The 14,761-nt window shown below is 42.6% G+C and overlaps 1 protein-coding gene across 1 annotated transcript in view; it reads left to right on the forward strand.

Annotated features, from left to right (window-relative positions):
* Positions 1-14,761, forward strand: part of mtr (5-methyltetrahydrofolate-homocysteine methyltransferase) — a 33,916-nt gene that overhangs the window by 3,134 nt on the left and 16,021 nt on the right. Inside the window, exons 6-17 of the mRNA XM_053512004.1 lie at positions 5,754-5,860; positions 6,641-6,700; positions 8,230-8,324; positions 9,038-9,138; positions 9,218-9,279; positions 10,201-10,268; positions 10,645-10,724; positions 12,554-12,666; positions 12,811-12,951; positions 13,675-13,860; positions 14,019-14,198; positions 14,414-14,530. Of these exons, the coding sequence (XP_053367979.1) occupies positions 5,754-5,860; positions 6,641-6,700; positions 8,230-8,324; positions 9,038-9,138; positions 9,218-9,279; positions 10,201-10,268; positions 10,645-10,724; positions 12,554-12,666; positions 12,811-12,951; positions 13,675-13,860; positions 14,019-14,198; positions 14,414-14,530 (1,310 nt within the window). The remainder of the gene's footprint in view (positions 1-5,753; positions 5,861-6,640; positions 6,701-8,229; positions 8,325-9,037; positions 9,139-9,217; positions 9,280-10,200; positions 10,269-10,644; positions 10,725-12,553; positions 12,667-12,810; positions 12,952-13,674; positions 13,861-14,018; positions 14,199-14,413; positions 14,531-14,761) is intronic.

Consider the following 14,761-nt stretch of genomic DNA (forward strand, 5'->3'; position numbering starts at 1 on the left):
AAAAAACGAATGGTTATGACTATAACCTCTGTTCCCTGAAGGAGAGGAACGAGGTACAACACATATAGTATGGGATATCACGCCCTCTCGTGTCCTGGCTGAAGCCACCTTTATTCACGCCGTAAAGGCAGGCAAACCTGTGGTGACGTAGGTGTAGCCCCGCCTACACCTATAAACCATCGTCGCCACGGTTGACCCTCAGTTCGATAGCCGCTCTTCGCCGAGCGTAACTATGAGGCGGGGCAGCAATGTGTTGTACCTCGTTCCTCTCCTTCAGGGAACAGAGGTTATAGTCATAACCATTCGTTCCCTTTCAGTCGATTCACTCGGTACAACACATATAGTATGGGACATATATTCACGCCCCGCCGAGTATCTATCAAAGTTAGTCACAAGAACCCTGATAGCTACTCTACTGCATCATGGACCCCGCAGAGAGGACCCAATGAGCCACCGAGGGGGCCGTTATATCAAGTCGGTAGAACCGGACAAAAGTGTGTGGTGAGGACCAACTGGCTGCCGCGCAAATCTCGCCCACAGACACTCCTTTGAACAGAGCCCATGATGTTGCCATAGCTCTCGTTGAATGTGCTTTCACACCCAGAGGCAATGGGACACTCTTGCTACTATAAGCTAGTGTAATAGCCTCCACAATCCAATGGGAAAGCCGCTGTTTAGACAGCGCTTTACCCTTAACTGGACTGGCAAAGCAGATAAACAGTTGATCACATAAGCGCATATCTACTGTACGGTCCATGTACACCCGTAGTGCACGTACGGGGCACAAATTATGCAATTTTCTCTGCTCATCAGAAGCAAAAAGGAGGAGGAAAAAGCTATAAAGGTCAAAGACCATAGAGCTATAATCAGTGGAAACGACCTTCGGTACATAGGCCGCGTTCGGCCGTAGAGTAACCTTTAACCCATTAGCAGCAAACTGCGTACAGGATGGATGCACGGACAAAGCGTGGAGATCGCCCACTCGTTTAGCAGACGCTAAAGCAAGAAGAAGTGCCGTCTTATATGAAAGAATTTTCATATCTATAGACTCAACTGGCTCAAAAGGAGGACCACAGAGGGCCTCGAGCACTAACAATAAATCCCAAGACGGAACACTGGACCTCGTAGTGGGTCGCAGACGTCGCACTCCCTTTAAAAATCGTACTGCCAGCGGATGAGCCCTTGGTGACACTCCTTTAAAACCAACATGACAGGCTGATATAGCCGCCAAGTACACTTTAATAGTAGAGAAGGCAAGGCCTTTCTCTAATAGTTCTTGTAGAAAAGACAAAATCTCCACCATGGAGCACTGAAATGGAAGAACATTATGTTCTTGACACCATTGCTCAAATGCTCGCCACTTGTAAGCATATAAACCTCTAGTAGACGAGGCCCGAGCACTTTAGGATTGTCTCAATCACATTCGGAGGAAGCCCTTTTGCTAACAAATTGGACCTTTCAACAGGTAAGCGTGCAAGTTTCACAGCTCGGGACGCGGGTGCACTACCTCTCCCCCTGCCTGAGACAGAAGGTCCCTGAGGAGAGGAAGTTTCCATGGTTCTGCTGCTAGCAGGCTGACTATCTCCGCGTACCACAACTTCGCCGGCCAATGAGGTGCCACCAGGATTAGTGACAGGCCCTGTTGACGTACCCTCTCTGTGACAGGCAGAATCAGTTCTACCGGAGGGAAAGCATACAATAGAGCTGGGGCCATGAGTGTGCCAGCGCATCGATCCCCAGTGGGGCATTGCGATCTGTTAAGGAGAAGAATAGTGGGCAGTGAGCATTTTCTTTGGATGCAAAAAGATCCGCTGCTGCCCTGCCGAAGCGCTCCCAAATCTGAGCTACCACCCATGGGTGTAATCTCCATTCCCTCACAAGCGGGCCCCCTCTGGATAGAAGGTCCGCCCCCAAATTCAGGTGCCCTGGAATGTGAGTGGCCCTGAGTGACAGAAGATGAACACTGGACCATAGCAATAGAGAATGAGATAGTTTCAGCAGGGGAAGTGAACGAGTCCCCCCTTGTCTGTTTATATACGACACTACTGTTGTATTGTCTGTCCTGATCAGAACATGATGGCCTGTTAGAACCAGACAAAAATGTCTCAGGGCTAAGAACACTGCTAACAGCTCCAAATAGTTGATGTGAAGCCTGCGTTGTTCCTGTGACCACGCCCCCCTGATCGCGGAGCCGTCGCACAGAGCGCCCCAGCCGCTGAGGGAGGCATCTGTTGACACCACTTTGCGAAACGATACCCTGCCTATCGAAGAGCCCTGACGTAATAGCCTGGGTTCCCTCCAGGGCAGAAGGGCTGACATGCATGACGGTGTCACCGTCAGCCTCCTGTTGAGGCGGCGCGCCGCACATAGGCGGTGAGAGCGCACCCAGCGCTGAAAACGCACGCATGTTCAACAGCCCGAGAGGCACCACAGTGATCATAGACGCCATCATTCCCATTAGTTGTAGAAACACTCGGAAACGAAGTTTGTGTTGCAACTGAAACAGAGCAAGGCAGCGCTGAAACGCGGCTATTCTGCGCTCTGAGAGACGTGCTCGGCTGATAACGGAGCATATCTCCAGACCCAGGAATGAACACTGTTGACTCGGAGTCAGTGAGCTTTTCTGCATATTTACTGAGAACCCTAAAGTCTGAATGTGAGACAGAACTAGTGCTGTCTGTTTCTCTGCCTGCTCGCTATTAGTGCCCAGTCGTCTAAATAGGCTAATATGCGAATGCCTTTCTCCCGAAGAGGAGACAGCGCCGCCTCGGCGCACTTCGTGAACGTTCGGGGAGCTAGTGACAGGCCGAACGGCAGCACTAGGTACTCGTAGGCCACGCCCTCGAATGCAAACCTCAGAAACTTTCTGTGGCGCGGAAAGATCGCTATATGAAAATAAGCATCTGTGAGATCGATCGTAGTCAACCAATCTCCCGGGCCTATTGCATTTAGCAGTTGCCTCAGGGTAAACATTTTGAACTTGTACGTTCTTAGAAACGTGTTCAATATTCTCAGATCCAAAATAGGACGCAGTCCACCCACCCTCTTCGGAACGACAAAATACCGGCTGTACCAACCTGAGTTCGCTTCCGAAGGAGGCACCACTTGAATCGCCCTTTTGCTCATAAGAGAATTTATCTCTTCCCAAAGCACCGCTGCGGCGTCGTCCGACACCTCGGTGTTGATTATGGAAGAGAAGCGCGGTGGCTTTATGCGAAACTGTAGTCGGTATCCCATAGCGACTGTGTTTTGCACCCATGTCGAGACTGCGCATGCGCGCCACTCGAGAACGTGGGACGCCAACCGGCCCGCATTGATTTCTGAAAGGGGTCTGCTGCCCCCTGGCGTTCCGCCAGAGTGCAGCCTCATCGATGGCACCGGGCTTTTTTGTTTTGCAACATTGTAAACAGGAAAAATCTTTATTGGTTTTAATAATGTAACATTCACATGGTTTACAAAATGCACCATTTTTTGGGGCAATCACACTGTAAACATCGCGGGTACTTGCTGTAAGTCCCTGAGAACTTTTTAATACACCCCAACTGGGGTTCATAACTCGAACATAAACACTTGTGTGTGAGGGGGGGATTGTGCTTGGGAGACTGTGTTAGGGAAGTGCAGCGCCGTTTGGGACTGATTTCCTGAACATAACGTAGCGGCCTCTTTGGGCGGCATTGAGAGAGGAGAAACAGTGTCTCCCTGCTGCCAGAGCTCCTCTCTCTTTAAAATCTGAGCTAGGAGGAGTGAGGATTCCTCCTCCTAGTCGCTGAATCCTTTCGGACGCCCGGTGGGGGGCCCATACCCCAGGCCGACTGCCGTGGGTTTTGCCTGGGAGGCTGTTGCTTCACCGGTCGAGAGCTCGAGCTAGCTGCCGGCGGTGGTCTCTTATGAGGTGGTCGCGGAGTGGTCATACTTCGAGCCTGTTTGGGCTTCACCTCTCGTCGCGGAATGATGTCTCGCAACGCTTCGGCCTGTTTCCTTCTGAAGTCAAACTTTGCCTGAATGGCATCGAGTGACTGGCCGAACAAACTTTCAGCAGACAGCGGTTCGTCCAAGTAGACAGCCCTGTCTCTATCTGGAATGTCAGAGAGCGTGAGCCATGAATGCCTCTGTGCTACCACTGCGCTCGCCATCCCTCTCCCGAGGGAAAGAGCCGCACAACGAGACATGCGCAAAATGTAGTCTGTCGCTGTCCTGACCTCGTTAAGCAGCGCGCAGAACGGGCTCTCCTGAGGCACCAGTGAGCCGAGCTCTGCCAAACACATTGCTTGATATGTTTGAAGCAGCGTAGCGGAGTTGAGCGCACAAGCAGTGCCCGCTTGAGCGCGGTAAATCTTCTCCAGCTGGGCAGAGGAGAATCTACAATGTTTAGACGGTTTTTGAGCCGGCTGCGGGGAGGGCCACTCCACCTCCAGCTTCTCGGCCGCTCGGCGGCAGAGAGCAAAAAATGAAGTGTCGTCCCGAGCGGCTAACGCAGTAGCAGTGGAGCTCTGAGCAGGCGGCAAAATTTCATGCTCGTCCTCCGACAAGCCCTGTAGCTCTAGGCCGATGTCGAGCACGTCATCGCCCTCGAAAGCATGCTGCTCGATGCCTGGCTGCTGGCCAGCGCTGTAGGAGAGCCCACGGTCCTCCGACCCCTCGAGATACTCCATCTGGTCCGCCCAGCTAAGTGCGGGGACCTCTGACGGAAATTCCTCGTCAGCAGACACAGGCGAAGCTGGGACTGCTGATTCGGAAAGGAGGGGGTCCTGCTGAGCGACTGTATTTCTCCCCAGGGTCCTTTCCACGAACGTGACCCGTCTTTCCAGCGTTGAACGCCGGAGCTGGCGACAAAGCGCACATGACTCTGGCTCAGCTAGAGCTCTCCTAGCATGGAGAATCCCCAGACAGACGGGGCACGCTTCGTGCTGGTCCTTCTCGTGCAAGAAGAAGCCGCACTCTTGAGGACAGGGGCGAACAGCGGACCTCTTCTTAGCTACAGTAGCATCCATGCTCATACTAGCTAGCACTGACAGAGAACTTAAAAGTCAGCGCCCCGCGGGTAGACGACTCACCAAAATAAGGCTGTTGTCGCTAACGCCAACAAGAGCAGTTAAGCTGATTTTAAGCCCAGTCGTGTAACGTAAAACGTAGAGTTTACTAGCAGCACCTAGAAAACTCTACGGAAAAGGTGTTCACAGCGAGGTGAAGAGCGTAAGAACTGAGGGTCAACCGTGGCGACGATGGTTTATAGGTGTAGGCGGGGCTACACCTACGTCACCACAGGTTTGCCTGCCTTTACGGCGTGAATAAAGGTGGCTTCAGCCAGGACACGAGAGGGCGTGATATCCCATACTATATGTGTTGTACCGAGTGAATCGACTGAAAGGGAACAAACACATTTGTTAATGTGTCATCTTTAACGGTACTTTGACTCCTTAGTAACTGCTTTTAAGTTTTTCCGAATCGCACCTGAACCGTCAATGTTCTTTTATTTATGACTGCACTAGCTTCTAACACAAAGGCTGAATTCCCAATCACTTTCCAACCCCTGATCATGGGCACTACTTGTACAGCACAGTCTAGCACACTAGCTTTCCGTTAAATGCTATTTGAAGTTAACTGAGCTGATGCACTAAAGACGTATAAGTGGAAATATAAAGTAAATCTTGTAGTTTCTCAGGACTGTCCACCACCTCCATGGTTTATTCTCATCACCAACAGCACTCCCACTTCTGATATTGTTTAATTATATATGTGTGTGTCTGGCGTAGCGTTTGATGAACTGGTGGAGGCGTACTCAGAGCAGGTTCAAGGGCTGCTGGATGGAGGCTGTGATATCCTGTTGGTGGAAACCATTTTTGATACAGCTAATGCAAAGGTAGACCTCTCTTGCTCTCTCTCTCTCTTTCTCTCTCTCTCTCTCTCTCTCTCTCTCTTTCTCACTAACATATACTGTACACACACTCATTTGTTTTATCATGCAACTTATTAATGTAGCAAAATATGTGTTGTGTATATGAATGTATACTACTGCTCAGAAGTTTGGGATCACCTTCTAACTCCATGTTTATTTTTGATTTTTATTTCCTTATACATTGATTGTAAAGCAATACTGAAGGCGTCCAAAATTTACAATAATCTCCTTTGAACAGTTGATATGAAGATGTATCTGCTACTAATGAGCTGTAAAGCGTTCAGAACTGCTCTAATCTGAGGTGCTGTTTGTTAATTGGTGATTTCGAAGGCTAGTAAAATTTTGGTCATCATGAGAAACAGGTTCATCATGGTACTTGATGGGTTTTACAAATGCACTCAACAATGCTGTTCTTACAAGAACTATTCTAGAAAAGCTGACCTTCATGTCTTAAAACAACCAATCACTCTTGTTGTTGTTACATAATTATCTAACGCCATACGTGTTGGGTCATTCCCCAGTTCTGTTGTAGAATGTAAAATAAATCACTAAATAAAAAACAAAGAAATTTGCAAGTGATCCCAGACTTTTAAGCCGTAGTGTATATGTATAGAATATGTACAGTACATAGGCAGTGTAATTATATGAATACAAATAAAATTATCACTGTTGCAATATAATGGCCAAAATAAACATCATCACACAATTTTTGTTCACAGACTAATTATTTATTTTTATTTTAAGGCTGCCCTGTTTGCTATTGATAAACTGTTTGAGGAGTCGTACGAACCAAGACCCATATTTGTAAGTATTGGAGTTATGCTGTACTTATGAGACATTTTTGCCTCACTCCTACAACCAACCACAGAAAAGGCCTTTCATTAGAGCCTTATTAATGAATAGGACACACACACTCGCTCCATAAACACTATTATTACTTTTGTTCTCTGTGTCTTTGTATTTTATGTTTGGGTGTGTTGTTATTTTGTGCCTTCAAGTGATTATATCGTAAGAACAAGTGATTTATCGGTTCAGGTTTAAAGGCATGTCAGCTTTTTTAAAATTTGTTTTGTGGCACCTTTAGGGACTTTAGGAGCTGTTAGTACTGAGTGGGAAAGACTTATCAATGTTTTCATTTTTGTTGCAGTTAACATTACAGCCAGTAGGCTGTAATGTGACAATGAGAAAACCTCAGGTCAGCCTCACACAAACCAAACCAGGGAGGATTGATTTACAAAACAGAGTTGAAACAGAAGTTCAGCTGTACTTTGCTCTTTTGATTCTTTTATCTTCATTTTTCATACTTTAAAATTTTATATAAGACGTTTTGAGTGCTTATATTCTAAAATCTGACTTTTTAACCTGGTTCCAATGACTTGATAGGAAACTTGTCATTTCGAGATTGATTTTAATAACTTGGCGAAAAATATTTGGTGTATTATTAGAACAGTATCTCAGAAAACTGAGCACACATTCTTCACATTTCAGCAACCACTTTGTGTTCTCAATGGACATAAAAGAAATGAAGGAAATAAAAATTAGATATACTTTAGAATAGTAAATGTACAGCTTGTATAGCGGTACAGATTTACTATCCTCTAAAAATACCACCACATACAAACTTTATTGTCTAAATAACTGGCAGCGAAAATGAGTACACATGTCAAAACTGTGTCCAAATTGTTAATATTTTGTGTGAGCACCATTGTTATCTAATCCTCCCGAGCATGGAATTCAACCAGAGCTGCACATGTTGTTGCTGGGATCCTCTTCCACTCCTCAATGATGGTATCACTGCTGGAGCAGCTGGATGTGAGTCACATGGTGCTTCACCACCCTCGGCTTGAGGACGCCCCACAGGTGCTCAATAGAGTTCAGGTCCGGAGACATACTTGTCCACTGACAAACACATGAACATGATGAATATGACATGTGACTCTGCATGGTCAAAGATGTACAGCTGTTATCACTTTTGTTGACAGCTGTTTTGACAATAATGGCTGTATGTTGAGTTATTTTCAGAGGACAGTAAATGTATACTGTTATACCAGCTGCATATTGACTACTCTAAAGTATATCCCAATTTTCATTTCTATAGTATTGTGCTTTAAGAAGATGTACTAATTTTGTTTGCTGAAATTAGCGGGGTGTACTCACTTTTTTAACTGGGTGTATACTCTCAGTAATTAATCGCGAGACGAGCGTGAAGAGCAGATATAAATTCTATATGTGACTATATATATTTATGTATGTTCATGTTATTTAATTTTCCGAATACAGGATTCAGTCCAGGCTTCATATCACCTTGGTTTCTTCGACTGTCTGTGTTATAGATTTCCGGGACTATTGTGGACAAGAGTGGCCGTACTCTATCGGGGCAGACCGGAGAGGCTTTTGTCATCAGTGTGTCTCATGTAAAGCCACTCTGGTAAGCAGTCATTACTGCTCAGCCTGACATTTCACCGATTCGCTGTCTGTTACACTTCTGGGCTTCTTTGCGGTTGGGCATGATGATTTATTTTCTCACATACCAGGCTTTTAACTCACTCTGTCGCGTGTGCAGACAATTTTTAAATTGGAATATAATTGGTAGAGCGTCTATCCTTGTAATTATTAATTTTTGTGTTTCTATTATTAACATGTAAAATGTGATGAGCATCGTTTCGTAACCAATCATGTTATTCACCAGCGATCAGCATCATTAGATAAGGACCACCATGCTTAGTGTTAGAAGTGTGTACTTACATAACTGTTTAATTATTCGGCACAATTAAAAGTCCCGGTTTGACTTAAACACATACATCATACAGTTTACAAATTCCTTGTCATCTTAGCGAGCTAAATAACCAATTTGTCAGTGTGCTTACTTAAAGCAGTAATTTAGCTGACTCTAATAATCAGGTATTAAATGCTTCAGGCTAAAATGCTCTCTCCAGGCATGTTTATCCAAACTGTTCAGGGATCATCAAATGTTAGCGCATGGTTAAATGACAAGCCATTGATCTCCAACTGCACTTTAGGTTTTCTGAACTACCGTATCACAGAGCATTGTGGCCTTTTTTCTGCCATGTTTGCATGTGATTTGTTTTTTAGTTTAGTTTTTTAACTTCCTGTCTTTGTGTTAACATCTCCACCCTACAGTATTGGTTTGAACTGTGCTCTGGGAGCCACTGAAATGAGGCCGTTTATCGAAACAATCGGGAAGAGCACCGGGGCTTTTGTCATATGTTACCCCAATGCAGGTAATTCCCTCTCTATTGTGTAGGGTTATGCTTGAGCTGTGTCTCATGATTTATTTACCTCTATTTGCTTTTTCTGAAGGTCTCCCCAACACCTTCGGAGGCTATGACGAAACCCCAGAGTGCACCGCAACACATTTAAAAGTGAGTGGATGTGTTTAGAGTATCACTAAACAGCCATTGATGCCTTATAAAATATTCAGTCTACAGTTAAACCTTGAAATGTGAGCATAATTTGTTCTTGTATATCAGCACTCATATATCAAAGCAAATTTTCCCATAAGAAATAATGGAAACTCAAATGATTCATTCCACAACCCAAAACTATTCATATAAAAATTATTAGTACAAAATATAAAGTAAAAATAAAACAAATAAAGCTGCACTTTACCTTTGAAAAGAATCGTAGCTGGTGTGACGGAGATGAGAGAGGGGAGCAAAGGAGAAAGAGTGTAGGGCAACTTTGTCTCTCTCTCTCTCTCTCTCTCTCTCTCACACACACACACACACACACACGCACTCAAACACTAACAGGGAGTCTCTGTTGGCTGGATCTCTTTCTTTTTGTGTGACTTTAACAAGGAACCTCTCTAACGCCTTTTTCATTTGCCTCCTTTTGAGGATTTCACGGAAGTGTGACGTTGCATTGTAGTTAAACAGATTGATTTCCCGCACTGCTACAGCCTTTTTAACCTTTTTGTCACAGAGGCTATATATATATCGCTCATTTACCAGGTTAAGATTTGATAAATTCTTTTGCTCATCATGCTAAACTACGCTTTGTGATTATGTAACTGAGCGACACTGGCTTATCGGGATTCCTTTTCCTTCTGTCTAAAGACATTTTTGTGAGAGTTATTACATCATTACATCATGGAGTGGGTTAATAAGTATAGGATAATATGTTTGTGTGATTATGTTTTGATCGGTATAGTGATATATTATGGTTACAATAAACACAACATCAGATCAGAAAAAATGCATTTAACTGGAACTTTGTATCTCGGGAATTTTAATATATTTAAAATTTAATATGACTAGACATTCATATATTGCTTTATGCAGGAGTTCGCAACAGACGGGCTGGTGAACATGGTCGGAGGCTGCTGTGGAACAACACCAGACCACATACGGTAATAAAAAAAACATATATAAAACAGCATGCGTTTGGACCACAGACATCTTAAAAGTTTTGTGTTTTGTTTTAAATTCTGGTTTCACTGTCCTTAGTTTTCCTGTCATGTATGTTACGTTTTCAATATACTGTGATGTAATAACATCTTTGGAGTCAGTTCATACACTACTACTGTATGCAATAAACATTGTTATTATTTGTTCTGCTTTCTGTTAATATGACGATACAGGCATTTATTTATTTGTTAACAAAGAATGAAGTAAAATTTTGAAAAATGTCATTTATAGAAAATCAAAGAATTTCAGATGCAACCCAAGAGATAGCTGTTGATGTGTGTATTGGTGTTGATGTGGGTGTTTGTATTTTTTATGCAGGGCAATCGCTGAGGCAGTGAAACAGTGCCAGCCCAGAGTTCCTCCATCTGACGTGTTCAGTGATTACATGCTGCTCTCTGGTAAACTCCACATCTGTGTGTCTGAGGCTTTCAGTCTTCTAACATGACACATTATGTGCGTAAGAAACGTGTATGTGCGTAAGAAAGCGTTTTAAAGAAGAAAGACATACCTAATTAGTATAGTGTGCATTTTTGAGACGTTTATCCAAAGTAATTTATAAATTAACTTTTAAAACTTAACAGTTCAAGTTTATCTATGAACTTTTTTGCCCAAATTAAGTTTTCTCCTGCCGTCTTCAGGTCTCACAAATGACTGCACACATTTGTTTGAAATCAAGCAGCAAAATATAAAGTATAGTGAAGGTCACTTCTTAATGAACCCATGGGCCTGGTTCAAACTTGAAGAGCAAGTTCTGTCTCTTTATTGTAGCGTAGCCTAAAGTAAAATGTTGTCGGTGATTAGTGCATGTCTTAGCTTGCAAAATTGTCTAGGGGTGTGATCGAGGAATCATGTAACAATAAACCGAAGTACAATGCTGTGAAACAATTTCTCCACTGAACATGTCCAGATTGAATTGTTTTGGACATTTTCAGAGGAGAGATTGTGAGCATATTGGTAGAAGGATGCTGAGAATCTAGAGGAAGACCAAAGAGGAGATTTACCTGTATAGATGCAGTGAGAGAGGACATGAAGTTGGTGTGAGAGAAGAGGATGCAGAGGCATTCTAGAAGCATTTTTAATAAGTGATAATGGCTCTTTTACATCGCTCTTGGCCCACTATACTACGCAGAATTGTTTTAATTCAGCCCCGTTGGAGGGATTAACCTGTTTAAGGTCATGCCACACCATCTGTGTGTAGGCCACTCCAAAACCTTTTTTTTTTTTTTTTTTTTTTTAACCGTTCAGACGTGGACTTGCAGGTGTCTTTCGGATCATTGTCCTGCTGCATAACCCACGTTCGCTTGAGCTTCAAGTCACAAGCTGATGGCCGGACATTCTCCTTCAGGATTTAGACTGGTAAATGGTCCTGAAGCTGCAAAGCCCCAGACCATCACAGTACCACCACTATGTTTAACTTCTGTTTAGTGAAACACTGTGTTGGCTTTATACAAAATGTAATTTTCGCGCGTTGCAAAAAGTTCAATCTGCAGAATATTTGCCCAGAAATCCTGGGGATAATTAAGATGATTTTTGAGCAGCAATGGATTTTCATTTGGAAATCCCATCCCAACCAATGGATGTCTTTTTTGCCCAGCCTCATTATTGTTAAATCATGAACACTGACCATAACTGAGGCAATTAAGCCCTGTTGATGTTCTGGATTTTTTTTTTTTTTATAAGCTTCTGGGTGAGTCGTCTTTGTCCTCTTGGAATAGGCCGGTCACTCCTGTTTCTCCATTTCCTCAAGATGGTTTGCAGAGGTCCCTAAGCTTTAGAAATGGCTTTGTAACAATTTCTGGACTGATACATGTCAATAACTTTATTTTTCATTTGTTCTTAAATTTCTTTGAATTGTGTTGCTTTTTCTTTTATCGTGCTTGACTTAAATCAGGCCTGGGTGTGCCAAGTGAAAGTCAACTCATCTTTCCAAAAATCCAAAAATGATTTCGCAAGTTGGGAAGGCAATTACTTTTTTACAAAGAGCAAGGCAGATTCGGACAGATTTTTTTTTTTTTTTTTTAATTGAATACATGAAATCATCATGTATTCAATTGAAAAAAGATCATGTATTCATTCTTGACAAAGATGCAAAAAACTAAAAACTTAAGAAGGTGCAAATGCGTTTTCATACCACTATAAACGGAAAACCACATTGCAGATTTTGTTATTTACATTTTTTGACATTTTTACATTTTAGGTTAACTTGTTCCTCACTATGTGTTGTCAGGTCTGGAGCCGTTTCGGATCGGGCCGTACACCAACTTTGTCAACATCGGCGAGCGCTGCAACGTAGCTGGATCACGCAAGTTTGCCAAACTCATCATGTCTGGGAATTATGAGGTAATGATTAATAAATCTTGTGAAATGACCTGGCTCATAATGTGATTGATGTCCCACTGCATTAAAACACCCGTTGACATTTCAGCTTCTGGTTTCAGTAATGTTGTACAGTTAGTTCAGAAGTGTTTGTTTTTTAATCTGCAGGAGGCGTTGACTGTAGCTAAAGCACAAGTGGAAATGGGCGCCCAGGTGCTGGATATCAACATGGACGAAGGAATGTTGGAGGGACCCGTTGCCATGGCGCGTTTCTGCAACCTCATCGCCTCAGAGCCCGACATCGCCAGAGTAATGCCCACTCTTTTAAAACGTTAAAAACTTGTTGAGAGTAGCGGCTTATAGTAAATATTTCCTGTAAAATAACATGGTTATAATAAAGTATAGTAACTTAGACTGATATATCATAGTAAAAAATATATGGAAATGTAATTCTAAGGACATGAAAAACCAGGAGTAAAATGAGAAACATGATTAAAAAGTTATAAACTATTTCATAATCATTATGGTGTAGATAATAAAAAGTCAGTGTTATGGAAATTAATAAATAGACAGATTATTTAAATATAATAATAAAAAAAAGGAAATCATGTTCATCTTTAGGAAATTATGGCAGATGTTTCATGTTCATCGATTTGTTGATGTTTAAAGTTTTTTATTATTTTATTTGCATTTTACTGCAATTAGTTCAAAGACAAAAAAATATTGTTAGATATTTATAGATATTAAAATATTTTAAAGGTAATTTGTTTTAAGAATTATGAGTTTTTTTAGGCTAGACTTATGGTATTAGACTGGTAATAGTAATCCATTATTAGAATATCTAAAGTGCAATTCTGAGCATCGCTTTTCTCTTAATACTGATTTTTGTTTCCTCCATTAAAACAACCCTTAATAAAACAGTACAAGTGTAATTATATTATTTTGGCATATAACCGTTTTTTTTTTTATATTTAAAAACTGGTCTGATATCAGTTTAACTCTGAGTGTGTAATCAGTTGTGTTGGTGTGTAGGTGCCCCTGTGCATCGACTCGTCTAATTTTGCAGTGATTGAGGCAGGTCTGAAGTGCTGCCAGGGCAAGTGCATCGTCAACAGCATCAGCCTGAAGGAGGGAGAAGAGGCTTTCCTCAAACGCGCCAAACAAGTGCATCGCTACGGTGCCGCTGTCGTCATTATGGCCTTCGATGAAGAAGGCCAGGTCAGTGCATGACATCAGTATATCTGCCAGTGGTGATTAATTAAACACAGGGGGTGATATGTTAGAGCAGACCTGAACGTATTCAAAATGTTAAGCTTTAATATTTCTATAGTAAGCTCACTCTTTTTTTTTCTTTTCTTTTTTTTTCCCATTTTAAGGCTACTGAAATTGATCAGAAGGTCCAGATCTGCACAAGAGCTTATCACCTCCTAACCAAAAAGGTCGGCTTTAACCCTAATGACATCATCTTCGACCCCAACATCCTGACCATAGGCACCGGGATGGAGGAGCACAACATGTACGCTATCAACTTCATCAAGGCCACACGGATCATAAAGGTAGACCTTTTTTTTCTACTTCCCACCAGATGACGTCAATAAGGGTGGTTCTGAAAGTTATCTTTTTATTGTTAGCTTTATTAGCCTTGTGTGAAATACGGTAGTTATTTAAAAGATAGCTATAGTTAATTTTTTAAGTCAAAGATTTAATCATGTGGTCAATTGTATGTGAATATTTTGCTTCTCTCTCTCAAACTTTCTCTCACTCTCTCCAGGAATCTTTGCCTGGAGCCCGAGTCAGTGGTGGTTTGTCTAATTTGTCCTTCTCCTTTCGAGGCATGGATGCCATCAGGGAGGCCATGCATGGCACATTTCTCTATCACGCTATAAAGGTGCTTGCATTCTTCCCATAAACCATGTGACCTCACCTGGGTGTGTCACTTGATGCTGTTTTTTTAGTCTTTCTTTTGTTCAAACAAAAAGAAAAATCTATATAAAGTAATATGCTTTAAGATATAGATGTATAATATGCTTTAATATTCTTTAAGAAGCGTATTTCAAAATGCCCAGATTAAACTCTTTTGCTTCTCATTTGAATCTGCAGTGCAGCGATGCATTTATTC

This window comes from Clarias gariepinus, chromosome 14, assembly GCF_024256425.1.
Source record: "Clarias gariepinus isolate MV-2021 ecotype Netherlands chromosome 14, CGAR_prim_01v2, whole genome shotgun sequence".
NCBI classification, from domain to species: Eukaryota; Metazoa; Chordata; class Actinopteri; order Siluriformes; family Clariidae; genus Clarias; species Clarias gariepinus.